Source organism: Aristolochia californica, unplaced genomic scaffold, assembly GCF_029961685.1.
Source record: "Aristolochia californica isolate CCGP_79_NKW_82.1479 unplaced genomic scaffold, dmAriCali1.0.hap1 SCAF_7, whole genome shotgun sequence".
In the NCBI taxonomy this organism is placed as follows: Eukaryota; Viridiplantae; Streptophyta; class Magnoliopsida; order Piperales; family Aristolochiaceae; genus Aristolochia; species Aristolochia californica.
In genome coordinates this window covers 42,161,754-42,179,605 of record NW_027182268.1, presented here as the reverse complement: position 1 = coordinate 42,179,605, position 17,852 = coordinate 42,161,754, and the positions used below count along the sequence as shown (strand labels likewise).

The window sequence follows — 17,852 nt, the reverse complement described above, 5'->3', positions numbered from 1 at the left end:
TTCTTATGGTGACACAAATGCAAAAAAATATAGTCAAAAGGAATTTTTCCAATAGAAGTTTTTTAACTGAGAAAATTAATTAAAAAGAAAATAAATTATTTGCTTTTTATTTTCTCAAATCAGCACAAATTATCCCTAGAACAATAGGATACTCATGTTCTTATCCTTTTTAATATTTTTATAAGGGTAAGAATAAAATAAATTCAAGAGGACAATGTTGTCTTCTCTAAAATGGCACAACATTGAATTTTTTTTTTTAAATTTTTTACTTTTTAAAAGCAAGAGGAATAAAAAGAAATCAAGAGAAAAGTTTTGCATTCTCGTAAACTAATACAAACGCAGAATTTTTTTTTATCAACAATTTGATAAAAAAAAGATTATAACAATTTTTTTATATTTTCCGGCTGGACCTTTATTTTACATCATAATATTTTCTATTGAACAATGAAGAATTTTGAGAGAAAAGAATAGGTAGATCGGGCTCCCACTTTCACCCTGTCCCTGAACGGCTAAACCCTGATCTTCCCAAGCTTCACCGTTACCGTTTCGGTGTGGAGCTTTCCTGTCAATCCGAGCTCTCTCATTTTCTCCTTTCCGACGAGTCTCCCTCAGAGTCTCAATTTTCCATCGTTCTCTCCGTCGTCACGAGCATCCATCTCTGGACGATCGAGCGTACTCAACGAGCTTCCAGGTGTTTTTCTTCCCCAAAGACAATCCCCTCCTTGGATCCCATTCGTTTCTTGTCTCTCGTCACAAGTTTTATAAACATTCAATTGCTATTGTACTTGTGTTATTCAATATTTGTGGAGCAGTAGTCTCTTCTTTTATTGACAAATTACTATATGCCTCTTATAGCATACGGGAAAATACAGGTCGTCTTTTTCATTTTTCGGCTCTGTTTTTTTATGTTAATTTTTGCAACTTTGTGATCTGAATGAGTATTTCAGGCGTTAAAAGATAGGAAGGATGGAGTTGAGGCAGGGCGCTATGTCATTTTATGACTGTCTTCATATGTGTGAACTAATGTCATTGATGATTGGTTGTTGTTATGAGATTGTGGAGAGGGGGGCAAAGGTTCAATCAAGTTATACCTTTTACTAAAAATGTTTTGTTGATAAATGATGGAAGCCAATTAAAAGACACACATTCATCCCTGGCTTAAAATGATAAGCACAATTCCTCGACTCCAATGCATTATGGATGGAACACTTTTTTTATTCTCCATTAGCTTGAAGCTGATTTCTATTGCATTATCACAATCTGATGTTTCCAGTATATGCGGCCTCAAAATTTTAAATCCAATTCTTCCACAAGATCTGACCAAACTTGAATGTTTTCACTTTAAAATGTATGATAACTACAAATTGTCACTTTATGTATTCTCTGTCTACATACTTAGACATGGATCGGTGTCTGGGTTGTCAATTAGTCATCCTTGCATTTATAACATCTGATTGTGGTTGACTTGTTTATATCAAATTATCAGTCTAGAGTTACTCAACATCTGATCTTGGGTTCATTGATTGATCAGATGTGGTACTTTATGTTGTTAGATAAATTATTCCCATGTACAGTTCTTGAATGCGATAGTATGTTGTTCAAATTACATTCTTGCACCAATTTGTTTTGAACACTGCAGTAGACTGAAACTGTGGCCTAAGTATACTTTCAGCTTTTAAGCTTATCTGTCCAGTAATGCCTATCAAAAGCAATGTCTTAATTACTGTTGTACCCATTCTTCCTAGTGAGTTAAGATTTCCTTTCTTCATCATTCCTGCAGTTGTGGGTTTTGCTTTGATCTTCGTCTCCTTGTCTCAACTTTTCAATGAAGCATCAGATTGGCAGTTTGTGTGAATTTTATGAAATATTGGAACACGAACTGAGCCCAAAACTATGATGATGGTTCTTCTTTCTCCTGTGGGCCACTTATGTAAACCATCCCAGTCACATTCCACCTGTAAATACTTCCATCAAAACTATGTTATATGTATTTGGATGGGCTCGTCCTCCACATGGGTTCATTAAGCTGAATTTTGATGATTGTACCCTTGGCAATCCTGGCCGCATAGGACCTAGGGGAGTCTTTAGCACCCCGAGGGCATCCCAATGGCTTCCTATCTTGCTCCATTAGGTGTTCTGATTCCTCAATGCCTGAGTTGCTGAGTCTTGGGCAAGGAATTATCATCTCCAAAGCTTCCATTGGGGTCCATTCTGGATTGAAAGGGATTCCTGTGTTGTCATTGGTTGGTGCTGTGAGTCTATGCAGGCCAGTTGGCACCATTGGCTAGCTTTCCATGAAATTTACACATTACTTTTGAATTCTCTTATTATTGGATGCATATGCTGAGATCAACCTATGACTCTCTTGCTTAACCAGGGTGGCCCTCCAATTCCTCATTGTTAGTGGTCCCCCCCTCATTTTGTTTCCTCTGCCTTTTGGGTTTTGAAATAATTTCACCTTCTCAAGAAAAAATTGTAATGAATATGTAAATGAGATTTTTTTAAATGATGATTTCAATATTGATTGTTTTACTTTTTAAAGTGTTTCAATTTTTTGTCAATTTTCTTTTCCACTTTTTATGTCCATCCAAACAAAACAAGAAAGCCCATTTCTTTTCATTTTTTTTTTCTCTTTTTTTTTCTTTTCTATCTACTTTCTTTGCTTCCGAATAAAACCTAAGAGATAGAAAGTATGACTGTATGAGAGTTAACCATTCTCTCTCCAAAATATGAGGAATTTGGGAAGAAAAGAAAAAAAAAAGGGAAAGAGGGGGGGAAAAATTCAGTAGGCCTTTCCTCTTGCTCTCAATGCAAACCATCCCAAAAAGTGAACTGCCTTCTTCATGTTGTCAAAACCTCTCTCCTCTGTTCTTGAGAAGTCTCCCTCAATTCTGACATTCTCTCTCTCTCTCTCTCTCCACTGTCTATGAGCCACATGTGATGGGTGATCGTGTGGCAGGTGCAACCCCTCCTGACCTCCTCTCTTGCACATGCATGCACCCCATCTACCTGGCTAGAGAAATCAAAGCTATCCTTGGAACCTAAAACAAAACTGATTCTCCACGTCTTTTCTTTGGTTTTACATGGATAAATATTTTATTAAATAATTTATCCATGGCCCTGCATTCTGTATTTTTATTTCTTTCATGTTGTATATGCTGTTTGATCTACTTTTATGCTTACTTGATAAAATGATTGGTTTTGGTGGGTTTAGTTTTATTGTTGTGCTTCGGCAATTAATTGCAGCAGATTTTTTTTTAAATCCTTGAAACTGTTGATTAGTGTGCTTAGTTTCAGTAAGCAATATTACTGTTATTATGTTGTTTGAGTGATTAATTTCTGTTGATTAGTGTTTTAATTTCTTGAACACCATAGACGTCAATGGCTGAATGGTTGCCTGAAGTTTACTGTTATCAAGACATTGTATCTGCATTTGTGGACACACCAAATTGATGTCTAGATTGTCTTGTCATTGTCTTACATGTTTTGGTTTCTTTGCCTGCTGAATCCAACAAATGGGCAGCTTGGGTCTGTACCAAGAACATGCTAAAGTGATGTTTTTGATTTCATAGAATGCTCTGTTTTAGCAAGTGGTGTTTTTGACTTCATGCCATAGATTGCTCTGTTTCAGTTTCAGGTTAACATCACATTGGTTTTCTTTGTGTCTTGGAGTCTATAGCTGCTGCAGATGTTTGGGGGGTTCCTATCATCTGGGTGCTTGTGGATGCAACCATCTTGCTTGTTCATGTTATATTGTAATGAACCTTTAGTGTACTGTAAAAGACCCATTTTTGTTGTTGATTAAGTAACCACGTAACTAATCTGAATTAAAACTTGTTATTTGGGTTATGATTTTGTAATTTGATGAAGTTCACCTAGCGCAATAATTTTGGAAAATCAACTTTCTGCTTATTTTTCCCTTATTATCTATTCTTTATGTAACTATTTTACTTTTTCCAAAATCGATATAAAAAGCACTTAGCTCCATTGCACCCCTGAATATTGAGTAATTTCACTTACTGGTTTTCGATTGTATACATTCTTAAGTCTTGCTGAATTTGAATCCATTGTCATGCTCTGTAGTGGGGAGACACCAAAGTCGGATGGTCATCTACTAAAACTCACTGCTTCACAATTCGTGTGAAGCACATTAACTCACTCGATTTCTCTTATATACTTGCTCTATTTGCTGAGTCACCAAAGCCTGAGTTGCCAAAATGAGAGCTAGCCTGAGTTGACAGAGCTAGCAAGGTTGATGTACCAAATCCTGAGCCCCTAAAACCTAAATTACCAAAGGTTAAGGTGACCAAACCAGAACTGCCTAAACTCGAGATACCGAAACCAGAGAAGTTAAAATTACCTGTCATTCCCAAGGTTATAGTGCATGAACTGCCTAAATTCCCTCATCCGCCATTCGTAATGACCAATGAGCTCTACCTGCTGCATTCTTCTATTTGGCTCATTGAGTAGGATAGCATGTATAGTACCAGTTACATTAACCCTGAATGAGATGATGGTTTGCTTATTCAAGAAGGTCATTTCTACTACCATAAGCGATACTTCTTTTGTGGCTGGCATTCTGTTTATAAAGGTTTTTTTTGGAGCCTGGAAAATCTAATAACCCATAAATTTGTTGTCTTGCATTCTGATAAGAAATCCAAAAAAATGGCCATGAAAAATCTAGCCAATTTATTCTTATACAGACGGGATCAAATTTATCACATTTGGCATTCTAAAGTTAACTTGTACATATGTTTTGTTTTCATTGTAATGAATTTTGAAATGAGAGTTTTTCTACTGTTGTTTTACATTTTGTTTTTTAATTGTTTTGAAATACTTTAGATTTTTCCAACTTTCTTTTCCACTTACTACTATGTGCATCCAATCAAGAGAAACCAACGTTTCTCTTATATCTCCTATTTTCTCCTCTCAAATAAGCTAGAGAAAAAGAAACCTGATTTCGTTTTTTCTTCCCCCTTTCTCTTTCTTTTATTTTTTCTCTCTTCACTTTCTCTTCTACCAAACATAGCCTCAGATTTCAGTTCGTCATCTTTGTCTTAGGGGAGTGGTACTCTATTAGCTCATTTATATTGAGAAGGGGACTCACAAAAGCTGTGTGGTCTTGTGTCTTGCATGTGCTTAAATCTTGCAACTGCGTGGCAGTAGATTTGTGGAAATTTTGGGAGCGTATTTGACTAGAATTTTGATGGCGAAGGGAACAGAAGCATCTCTGATGGAAATTGACAACACAAAGTCCGATAGTATGGAGCAGGCGGACAAGAAGTTTTCAATTAATGGTATATGTCACCTAATTGAACTTCTTTTTTCCTAGCAAATTTTCTATTATCTGATTTGATTTTTGTTTTTTTTTTTGTCCGGATGATCCAGTTTTGCAGCTTGTAAAATCAGCACAGATGCAGCACGGATTACGCCACAGCGATTATACTCGATATCGGTATGTCTTTACTTTTCTCATTAATCTAGGATAGAATGAATTAGTTAGCGGGTTCTTTGAGGAAATTTTGTGATCTTATTTGTCAAATTGTAATATTTTGGACACTGCTGGGCTTCTTATGTTCTTCTTTTTCTTCTTCTTCTTCTTATCCATTGCCATGTGTGGCATGTGTGTGGTGTAGACTTCTCTCTGATTACATTTATCATTACAGGAGATACTGCTCCTCAAGGTTGAGAAGACTTTACAAATCTTTGAAGTTCACACATGGTCGTGGTAAATATACTCGTAGGAACATAAATGAGGCTACAATCACGGAAGTGAGGTCCGTTTCTGCTTCTGTTGATTTTCTTATTGTTTTTTAAAATATTTTTATTTTTTTTATTTTGCTTTGCTGGGAATATATCATTTTTTTTCTTTTTAATTTTTTTTAGCAAAATGACATTTCATTGAAAATGGAGCATTTCAAGTGGATGGCCATGAGAGGGGGAGGGAGGGGGCTGAGATTAGATGGAAAATAGAACAGAAGTGAATGACCAACTATATGATCTGCAATTATAAAATAATGACAACAATCAATTGGGAGGGAGGTTCTCAAGGTAATTCTTGATTTTGGGGGTTTACGTTATATTCAGAGATATGAAGACCTTTTCAGAGTATGCCAATGTTTTTAATCTTATTGTAGATGTGCTAGAAGTGCCAAGGGGGAGCTTTTTTTCCTGAAATCCAGTTGATGACGATTAGTTCTCTACAACAAGAAGTTCAGTGAGATTTTCATTGAAAGCCCTAAGAATAGGAGGGCCCACAACTCACTCTTATTGGAAATGAGGAGATTGAAGGGAGCAGAGTAAACCAAACGAATATTCTCTACAAATCCTGAAAAACTCCACCTTCTCCTACTGGGTCAAGATAGTAGTCATCTAAGTTGAGCTTAAGTTCCACTTAGAGGAGGTGTTCTCTAAAGTGGAGTCTGTGTCCTGGAAACAGTGAGAGAAGCAACTGCCCTCCATTTTTTTTGTTATTAGCTCTAGACAGATGGATTTGCTCAAATTTATTAGCCCAAAAATTTATGTGTTGTTTACCATGCATGAGGGTCTTGTTGTAATATGCGATATTGGCAAACTTAAACTCCCAACTGAGCACCCAGTTTCTTTATTTGAATTCGTATGGTCTCTGTTCCAGGTTGAATCCATGGACTCGTTCAGGTTATAAAACACTAGTCTAAGTAAGATGTTTAAGTGTCCTCAGAGCTGAATTAGAGTTATGAAACTATTTCCGTTACATGTGTGCATGTCATATTATCTATTCTTTCAATTTGGATGTTCTATATTTTAACAAACAAATTACTGATAAATTTTGTACTTATAAATGTATTTTGTTTGTTTGTTTTTTTATTAAAACAAAAACATAATACATTTATCAGTACAAAAACATATAGACATGTTTATGCATGCTCAAGCACCTCAAATTGGGAATTTGCATGAGGGACATGTTACTGAGCAACAAGCACGTCAAGTTGCTGTAGTTTGAGCTGAAAGGGTGTGCATATGTGTGTGCATTTTGATCATTTCCATACTTTTTCCACAAACACACATGCCACAAGCACACACTTCCATACACGTGTCTGTGCATGTGCACACACATAATTGCTTGTAGTGTTAGATTGGCATATCCTGTAGAAGGGAATAAGAAAATGTAATTTAAGAAATTAGTCGGTACACTGCTCTTTTTCCTTATTTGAGCATCAGAATTACTTTTCTCTACTGTACTCTTGTAAAATACTTTTTCCAACTTTCAACATCTAATGTATACTTTTAATTAATTAATTAATTTATGTATTTCAAATAGATTTCTCCATGTGGTTCTTTATATGGCTGAAAGGGCGTGGAGTCATGCAATGGAGAAAAAAACATTGCCAGAAGGGCCAAGTGCACGCCAGCGCATCTACTTGACTGGTCGGTTGAGAAAAGCTGTAAAGTGGGCTACACTATTTGCTCAATTGTGTGCCATAAAAGGAGATCTTCGAACTTCTCTGGAAGCCGAGGTAAGTTGTTATTAACATATTGCAGTTCTTGTTTTGGTGTCCCTTCTCATTTGGGCCAACACCAAGTGTTCACTTGCTATCATTTTCAGAAATATCTGATTTAAACTACAGTTAGTTCCTGTCTGGTATTGATTGTCAGTGGAGAAAAGTTCCATCCTGTGAAAACAAGATCTGATTAAATAGAAGAAGGTAAAAGGGACTCAAGAGCTGAGATTGCTTGTGCCTTTTTTGGTGTTACATCTGGTTCATTGAGTTCCTTAATATCTCTCATTTTTCTTTAAAGTAGATTCAACGCTTCAGGGAAAACAATAGGACAGTTCATTGTGTGAAAAAAGGGGATTAGCAAGCTGAACCTTATAGTAAGAGTGGAACAATAAAACTTGCCATCACTTGGTCATCACTTGGTCAATCTATGTAGTATGCTTACTTGAGGTAAAAGGTTGGTAATCAATTAAAACCAACAACGTAGTTTTGGGTACATAATTATAGAATTTGGTTTTGTTTCTCAAATATATGAGACCATGGTTACTGAAGTCTGAGTTGTCTTCCAAAAAAGGCCTATGGGACTTCAGATGAATGTAGTTATCAACAATTATTGGTGACAGATTCAGTCTCAATTTTTGGACTGATTGGTGGGCAGGTGCCGGCCCTCTTGCCTCCTCCTTCCCCTGGCTTCTTCAGCTCACTACACACCGCGACCTCTCTGTTACTTATGCTTAAATGGTTCATGGGATTTACATTTGAGACGTGACCTCTCTGATGAGGAGACCATTGCCATCTGCCGCTTGATTGATGATCTCGGTGATGTCATTATTCGAGCTCATGTGGCTGATCGGATGATTTGACTCCCCGATGATAGTGACTGTTTTTCAGTTTCCTTGGCTTACCGGTACCTCAAGGGTTGAACCAGAACCCCCATTACCCACCCAGCTACTACAACCTGGCGCCTCATGGTTCCTCCTTGTGTTAGATTCTTCCTTTGGAGTGTTTGCCGCAACAGAATTCTCACAACCGACAATCTTCTTCGGCGCGACAACTCATCGCCCTTTGTCCTTTTTGTGGGGTTGAGGAGGAATCTACCTGTCACTTACTCTTGCATTGCTTCGCTTGGTAGGTGTGGTCATCTCTATTCAACAACTTGGGTTGTATACCTCAGAACTTGAGCACGTTGTGCCTCTTCCCCTCTGGGACTCACCTACCCAGATTGGGCAACCTCTTTTTATTTGCCTGTGTTGCCCACATTCCTTAGTGCCTCTGGAAGGAGAGGAATTCTAGGAGATTTGAACTTATCTCCCGCACAGTTGTGGATGTCTCTTGCACTTCCATGGGCCTCATTTCCACTTGGATGTACTACAGAAAGGAATTTGAGTGTCTCTCTTATGCCCCCCTTCACACCAACTAGAAGGTGTAGCTCAGATGTCCGCCCCCACTGCCCCCCCAGTTGGTCACTTCAAACTCAACTTCGATGGATGCATCTTGATTGTCCTAGTTTGGCGGGGTGATTTTTTACTGTAGTGAAATGCTATTATTTCCTACTCGGGTCCTCTCGGCATTGCTGATTCAACTACAGCGGAGCGTTGTGGTCTCCTTCACAGACTTTGTATCTTCCATGATCATTTCAGCTGTCCGCTCATTGTGGAAGGGGACTCTCGGGTTATCATCGGATGGTGCTCCTCCTCCACTTTCCCGCCCTGGCGTCATTGACAGATTTATCTCGATATTATGGATCTTGTACCCTCTATCCCTTGTACTTGGTCCCATGTTCTCAGATCATCCAATTCGGCTGCAGATTCTTGTGCTATATTGGGTCCCTCACTTCACTCCCTTGTTGTAAGGAGAGGCCTCCCTCGATGCATTTTCTTATTTCTTGAAATAAAATCATCATTACATCAAAAAAATTATTGGTAGTTTTCTGTAGTTTTACCGTGTCTTATTGCCTATGATGAGGGCTTGAACTGCTACTGTAAACCTATGTTACCTTTGGGTGATTACTGTGAGTTGAACTGTGAGTTGTGAGAGCTGTTCCCTTGAAATTACATTCAATGTAAGATAAGACAACAGCTACATTGGGAAAAGGCAATCTTCATTGTGTTGGTTACCATCACAAAGTGAATCTAATGTAACTGCAGATGAGCTTGTTAAAGTGGTGGGAAGATCTGAAATGTCTGTTGTAGACATGTTCTTTTTTAATGTATTGTCAGGTCTCGCAATCTAGTTCTGTGTTTGCTAAATGAGAGAAGATGGTAGAAGATATTGGTTTAAACCAGTCCCAGCTTTAAAGGTTGTCAGTTTGGTCCAACCCGGTCTGACCTGGTCCAAGCATCCTTCAATAGTTTTTTAAAATGAACTTCTTTAAAGATCACTCTTTGATATAGTTTCTTACTTTATGGTGACTGTCTTTCTTCTGGGCCCATGTTTTTTGTTGTTTCTTTTTTTTCCTGTTTTGTATGGTTCTTTTACTATGAACTTGTGGTTTATTTTTATTTGAAGGAATTTCTATTTTTTTTTCATTTTTAAATGATAAAATGTTACGAACGTTGATTAGGTACATGGCTGGTTATATAAACGTTTGGATTTTTCACTATGTACACACACCCATAGAGACAAATAGATTGATAGGTAGATAGGTAGATAGGTAGATAGATAAATTGATAGATAAAAAAGTTAGTTCTTGATTGTAGAAAGAGTTCTTTTGTTTGGATATATTATTGTTGATACTGATTCTTCTTGAATTCTGCTAGGTTACCATTGAGATGAAAATACCCTGGAAGGGTCACATACATTTCTAATGTTTCAATAGTTCTATTTCATGATTAGTCAAACAAAAAAAATTAATAAAATCTTTTCTTTATCATTTTGGTGAATATAATGATTAACATGGAAAAAGGATAAAAAAAACATTCTCTGCACTAGTAACGGTAGAGGAACTTGCAGATCAGATTGGTTGAGGATCATTCATCAGCATGAGGGAATCATTTCAGTCTCTGCTACCTGCTGAAAGTAATAATCTCTATGCACACTGGTCACTGGCCCCTAATAGGTGAAACAAATCACAAAGATGTAATTAACTGGGCCTGTTCAGATTGTGCACCTCTGGAGGCTCCATTGCTTTTATGTGGCATTAGCAGCTGGTTTACAGGCTTGTACTAATGCCTCTCAGGTACTTTACGAGATAGGCACCCATGTTTGGTTGATAAATCAGGACCATGCAGTTTGAGCTTGGTTTTTGCTCAAGATCTCCAAGGTGGTTGATCTGTAGGGTACAGATGATCGTTCTCAGCTGCTTTTTACTGCTGACATGGTCTCAAGATTGTCTGAAAGACCCCACATAAAAAACTGCTATTTTGTGGATTGGGCCTTTGCCTCAATAGTCACATGGGGGATTGTTTTGGGTGGTTGGTTGGGCTTTGTTGTAATGAGAGGTCTTGGGTTTAGGTCTGAACAGGGTTATGGGGTGTAGTGTGTATGTGAAATTAACATCAAAAGAAAATTCTCCAAATAAAGCTGGATTACCATAATATGTGACTAAGGCTGAAGCTGTATTGTTGTTATTGAAAATCATCCAAGGAGGGACAGCAATAATCTGCACATTCTTTTTATTGCTTGATCTTATTTTGTTGTCAAAATCTTTTTGACCTATTACAAGGTCTTCCTAGGTTGGGTTGTAAATGAGTAGAGTGTGGACTGTTGTTTGCAAAATATTTTGCTTTTCTTAATTTTATTATTGAAGAAAGGGGAAACTGGCTTCTTTCCTCTTCCTCTGCATCCCCTTTTTACTTGTTTTATTTACTTATTCATTTATTTTCTATCATCATAATCAAGAAAAAGAAAACTGAGTGGATGAGTGAAAAGCAGCATTTCCTTGAGTCTGTGAATTTTCATTTGCTAGAGAAGCTGCAGGAATGGAGGATGAATTTCTGGGCTTAGGAATGATGGAGAAGGCAATGCATATGACAGTCCTGAAAAACTGACTTGAGGTCATTGTATGGAACAAGAATATTTCTAAAGAAAAGAAATTTCTGATCTGAGGGATGGGGACAGTAACTGATGAGACAGGAGAAGAGGAAATGCTGAAGATTGGTGAAAAGGAAAAGTTCAGCAAAGCCATTAAAATGGGGATTACGATAGTGGCCCAGCTTAGAAATGCTCTATCTTTTCTGTGATTCATTCTCTGATCCACTTTGAGGTTGAGGATTTATTCATTAGCAGTGGTAATCTAGATTTCTAGGCTCTCCTCTCCTCAATGTGATTTCAAGAGTATTTTGATGGGCTCGTGAACACAATGCAGTTTGAGATTAGTTGATGCATATTCTAAGGGAGGCAAACCACTTGTATGATTCATTGTGAGGGAAGGAATCACCAAACGTCTTACTGTTGGGGTTTCCTATTCTCTTGCTTCTGCTATGTTTGAATTTAATTCTTGAGCTTTTCCTTTTTGTGCCTCTTGTATGTTTCCTTTTTCATTCAATTGAAATTTTATCACTGACTTCAATAGTAAAAATTCTTTCCCTCGTTAAATTTTTTAATATGCAGGCTTATGCTTCTTACATGAAAGGGACACTTTTATTTGAACAAGAAAAAAACTGGGAGACTGCACTAATGAATTTTGAGAAAGCACGGTAATGTGACATTTTGGGTGTTTTTTATCCTCTTTTTTTAATGTTGATTACACATGCACACACACCCCTGATCCCCTGGTCGGATTTGAACCCAAGATCTCACACTAGAAACCCCCCACTGTGACTATTGAGCCAAAGGCCCTTACATGTAATATATAACAGTGTCATCAATGTTTTTTACTGTCAGGGCTTTCTATGAAAAACTTGGAAAATTTGGGGGTCTAGAGGATCAAGTTTTATATAATGCTCGGGTTGAAGAACTGGAGCCAAGCATTAAGTACTGCTCTCACAAAGTTGGGAGGTCAAGTATACAAGCTTCTGAACTGTTGAATGCGGAAAAGATGGAAGGCCCTGCTTATGACCTTTTTATAGCTAAATTGGAGGCATGGTTCTTTTCCTTCCTTGAGTATTTATAGCCATGTTAGTAATCTTACTAATTACATCTTGCAACTCTTTACCATAATTGGATATGCTCTTAGCTTTCTGTTGTGTTGGTTATTCACAGGCGGTGATGGCCGAGGCAAGATCCCAACAAGCATCTTCAATGGAAGATTTTTATGTGCTGGGTCGTAAATTTCCATTAAAGAACGCAAAAACACAAGTTGCAATTGCTAAAGGTTTGTAATCATCTTTGCTTTTAATACAAAATGAGTTGCTGTGTAGATAATTTTTTTTTTCGCAACTGTATATTATCAGCATTTTTATGGCACTCTCTTGGTGTTGCTTCTTCATCTTTGGGATGATTAGTTTGTAATTTCCTCCAGTAAACCATGTTTGTGAGGAAAAAAAGATTTTTCAAATATATTTTTTTTTTCTCCAAAAAATTGCAAATGGAGTTACAACTCTTGATGTCTCTAGAGTTATCTGAGGTATGACCTCTCTTAAGGCATGTGTTGTTGGGAAAGCTGGTCATTTACTGGCTACTTGTAAAAGATTTTGGACTTGGTGTAGGGTTGGATAGTTATGAAAGCTTTTGGTTGATTCTACTGTTTATGAGACCTTTGGCTACATTTTTTTTTTTCGAGTGTTGATTTTACAAACGCATTTCACCTCTTTCCTCCAGTGAGATCTGAACCCAAAACCTCATCCTAGAAACCGCCTCCCCTCCCTATGTGACCATTGGCCAAAGGCCTAATCCACTTTTGTTGCATTTGCTAATTTATCTACTTGGTGGACAAATTGTGTACTGCCATGCCCAACTTAGGTGTTTACCTTCTTTGCCATAATTATTCTTCTGTGGAATCGGTTTGGGAGGATGTAAGTATTTGTTATTGTGCTCTTAGATTGGCATATATTAACATTTTCTGCTTTTGGTTTGGTATCAATGCAACCAAGTTTGTAAAAGGCTGGACTGGTCATCAAATTGATGTTTTGATACATCTGGGACAGTCCTGTTCAGCCAGCTATTGTTTTGTATTTAATTGGTAATTAATAAATAATTTAAATAAAATTTAATTTGTGTTATTTTATATTATACATACTTTATATTAATGCATAAATCTAAGTATATCAGGTTAGATTGCCAGGTGCAAGTTTAGCCCTTTAATTTGAATTTTGATTTTTAAAAGCAAGATTTCTGTTCATTAAACCACCTGGTTTCAACTGGTCTACATTACCCATATTCTTCACTTAGGCTGGAACAAACTGTTTTTGCTAGAAAGTGGTTTTTACATGTATGTTGTGGAAAGGATTCCAGTTCCTGTTGAACCAGGTCCAACCACCTGTCCGTTTCCCTTCTTAAATGCTGGTGCAAGCTGAATTGAAGGTAATTCTATCTCTCCCTAGATGGTTCCTCTGGAAAAGAGTGTATGAGAAAATTTGGAGGGTATTGAAGATTGAAAGTTAAGGCTTATCAAAGTAAACATCCAAATCCAAATGATAGGAAGTTACAACCACACAAGATTTTTTTTCATGCTGTCGTGTAATTTTACGGCATCTGTCATTTATCTACCTGACCATTTATGGACCGATCAATGCATTCGAAATATGCATATTATTGCATTCACGGGAAATCATAAAAGAAAAAAGAAAAAAAAGATTTCAAGACCAAGGCTGATTGAATTCTTTGTGAACGTGAATTTTTGCATCTTCTCTCATTTGAAGTCATTTCTGCAGTTTGGTTGTACTGCTCTTGTTTAATTCCCTTTCTTTAATCTGATTTCTCTAAAGATTTACTTCTTTCTTGGATGTTTCCATCAGCTCAGCAGTTGGAGAAAAACCTCCTCAACCCTGCTGTGGACTCACTTTCAGCTGAGAAAAAACTTGCTCAGTTTGACAAAATTTTTGCTGCTTATCACGATGCTAGGAGCTGCATCCGAAATGACTTGGTAAGGTAACCATGTGCTAATTTGTTCCAGAAAAAATATTTGCTACCAGAGGGCTGTACCATGTGAAGCTTTTGTTGCTTGTCATTATCTTGATAGTGTTTCTGATCTAGGTCGCTGCTGGTGATACCGATAATGTGAAAGATGACTTAAGTGGTCTTGACAAGGCCATCAGTACTGTGCTAAGCATGCGTACTGTTGAGCGGAATCAATTGCTAATTAGCAATGCTAAGTCTAAATTAGCTAAGCACCGTGATGAAAAGTCAGAGAAAGTCACGAGGCCTGAAGAACTTGTTCGGCTGTATGATCTTTTAATTCAGGTACATTTTCAAGCAGTTTGTGTTCCTTTCTTTCTGCTTCAATCAGAAGTATCTTGAAAATGCAATTTTGCTAAATCTTATCATACTATGTCCTATGTATTGAATGCTTATGTAATTTTTGTAGAGTACAGCTGATCTTTGCGACTTAGTTAACTCTGGCCGAGATAGAACACCCGAAGAAGTTGCCTTTGCTGAGCAGTACACCATTAAGAATTTAGCTTTTCGTGCTGAGAGGTTTGTGTTTCATTTTTTTGGTTCTTTGTTTTGTCAAATACCGTCTCCTTTGTGTGTATATTGTACATATGTTGGTTGTACTGGACTTTCATGAAAATATAGTTCTTCTTGTTCTTCTGTCTCACATTCTGTTTTTATTTTCCCTACATATGTTCATTCTGTTGCCATGAGAGCAAGGTAAAAGGAGTACTGTGCTTTTGCCTAGTAGATTTCAAACGACATTACTATTCTGACATTTTTACAGGTGCTTTTATCTAGCCATATCTTACAGTTTAGCTGGAAAGAGGACTGAAGCATATGCATTGTACTGTCATACTCGTTCTCTTGCCGATGAAGTTGTGCAGAAACTTCAGACTTCAAATAATCCTGACCAGGTAAGCATAATTATGCAGTTGGCGCTTTCACTTGAGAGAAATCAAGCGGTTGATTAAGCTAATTACTTGCTTTGACATGAACTAGCTCCTAGTAAAGCTATCCTGCACAGGGGAAAACAGAATCTAATTCTCAGTATGTCTCTAAGCTGATATTCTTTCATTGGTGAAACTAATGAGACCAATGAAGTTCTCTGCAGCCAGTGGCTAAAAGCCCTGATCTGTAACATCTGATGGAAGGGTAAAGTTTTAGAGATACAATTGTAATCGGTTTTTCTGATAGCAAATTTGCCTTTTCTTGTTATAGGAATTGGTCCAGGAGTTGAAAGCTTTGTCCATCAACTGTAGATCAAACAGTTGTATAGAACATGCTGCAGGGATTGCAGAAGAGGAGAAGACTCGAGAAAAACTGACAAAAGGTGTCTCCAAAATATCACTTAAAGGTGGTGAGAAGAAGGTAAGTGAAAGAACTCTTAATCTAAATGTTTCTTACGGCTAGCTTGCTTTGCTCCCTAGCTAATTTCATAGGGTTGTTTGGTTTAGAGTTTTTCACCATTACTTTATTGTTTTTATGTAGCATGAGAAATTTCTTCTCGACAACCTTGATAATTATGAGTCTGCAGTTGGTGATCCCAACTCTAAAGGCATTCCACGGATAACAGCATTTCCCCCAGCTTTCCAAGCTGTTCCATGCAATCCCATCGTTCTAGATATTGCCTTCAATTCCATAGACTTTCCCTCTATTGAACACAGGATGAAGAAAGACAAGAAGGGTATCTTCAGCCGGCTGTGGGGGTAATAAATACTGCATTCAAGCTTCAATTCTACTGACTTCCCAAATAGACTAAAGCTAGTGTCATTCACGTTTCCAAATGTTTGACGAGAGACAAATTCTGGTGTAGTTTTTCTTCAGAGTAACTTGCTTATGAATTTTGGGCAGTACTATTTGATTCCTAAATCAAATTAGGAATCAAAATTTTAATTGTTGACATCGATTCCTTGTGGGAAATCTTGGAATGCTTGATTTACCCTCCCTGGCACTAGGGAGTATTAAGCAGTTCAGGAATTTTATTCACAATTCTCTCCCCAGGTGATTTAATTTATTGTTATGGCTTTTAGGTTAACACTTTTTGGCAGTTGATGCTTTGTGTCTCCTCGCTTTTACAATTCTGAGGGGCCATAGTTTGAGCAGACTAAGACAGCGTTACGTAATTTTTGTTTGAATTTTTGCGTTTTAAGTAGCTTAGTTTATTGAAATATTAATACAGATGGTGTTGTAACTTATCACATAATCAGTTAGAAACAAGCTAAAAGGTGCTGAGTGAGATCCGAGGCAAGTTGTTTCATGTAGTTTGCTCTGGCAATGAGATTGATATTAGATATTTACTTTTATGCATTATAAATGATCGATGATGGGATTTTATGATGCTATTGCAGACTTTTCACTTACTAATAAATTAGGCTTCTTGTGTTCTTCTTTCTGTAAGAATGCGTCTTTATTAAATCACAGCTCTCATGGGTACAAAATACAAGATGACAGTAGTAACACTAAATGTGTGAGGGATCTAAATCTCTATCTACTAATGAACTTAGATGATCCAAAGTTTTGACCTAATAAAATGTGACAAGTTTTCGTTAAGCGGGTTATGCATTATATATTTCATAATCCAAATTAATAAAATTAAAACGTTTTTAAAGTGATCAAGTGAGATATGAATTGTATCATGAAAGATAAAAAGGGCCGTCCCTCCCCTTGATTAGTGAGAACTCACCTCCCCTCTTCTCTGATGTAATAGGAAGAAATCTTCTATGTGCTCAGGGAATTGAGACTCCAGGATTTCGCTTTCTTTGCGTGAGAGGAGACCTGTTACCATCTAAAATACTATTGCTCTCGATTGACACAACGCCCGGTGGGTTGTAATCTGCAACTCTCCTTTGTCAGACGCATATGATTGTGTGAGACTTGTATGTATGTTCTAAGTCTATTTTATCATAAAGCCCTAAAGACGGTGAGAGTGGGGCCGTTACGTGACAAATAAATGGCCCTACTTCGTCTAGTGATGCCAATATCAAAGTTGAAATCATCTTAAGATGAAAATACTACCGGAATGGTAGAAACCATCTCATATGATGCCAAAGTCTGGGAAATCAACTAAAAGCGAAATAGAGTGAAAACTGCGCAAAGAAAATTACAGTTTTGCTTTCGAGCATGGCTCGACTGAGCTTTCTTGTACGGATATTTACCTGGTTTCTGCTCACTACGCTCATTTGACAGAAATAAGGCGTCTGAAACACGTAATTTGATTGGAATGTAGAGCACCCTATTCTTTTCCTTCTCACTTCTTCTCTGGTAAGATTTGAGAGCAAGGAAAGAAAGAAAAATGAGAGGACTGGCAGATCCCATTTTCGCTTCAACAGTTCTTCCACAATTTGTTTCTTATCATCTCACATTTCTTTTGAGTAGCGAAGAACGAGCTAATAGAAAACC

The 17,852-nt window shown here is 37.3% G+C and overlaps 1 protein-coding gene across 4 annotated transcripts; it reads left to right on the top strand.

Annotated features, from left to right (window-relative positions):
* The first annotated feature begins 467 nt into the window (after positions 1–467).
* LOC137937148 (uncharacterized) lies at positions 468–16,488 on the top strand. 4 transcript variants are annotated; one of them, XM_068782230.1, is made up of 14 exons: positions 468–691; positions 5,223–5,297; positions 5,389–5,455; positions 5,667–5,777; positions 7,301–7,496; positions 12,030–12,115; positions 12,303–12,498; positions 12,621–12,732; positions 14,315–14,442; positions 14,553–14,759; positions 14,884–14,993; positions 15,238–15,367; positions 15,672–15,821; positions 15,942–16,488. In XM_068782230.1, exons 2-14 carry the CDS (start codon positions 5,234–5,236, stop codon positions 16,161–16,163), a joined length of 1,779 nt encoding a protein of 592 aa, XP_068638331.1. In that variant the 5' UTR covers positions 468–691; positions 5,223–5,233; the 3' UTR covers positions 16,164–16,488. The 4 variants fall into 4 exon arrangements, with proteins under 4 accessions (XP_068638331.1, XP_068638330.1, XP_068638328.1 ...); XM_068782229.1 differs by having other exon boundaries at positions 5,216–5,297; XM_068782227.1 differs by having other exon boundaries at positions 5,167–5,297.
* The last annotated feature ends 1,364 nt before the right edge of the window (positions 16,489–17,852 follow it).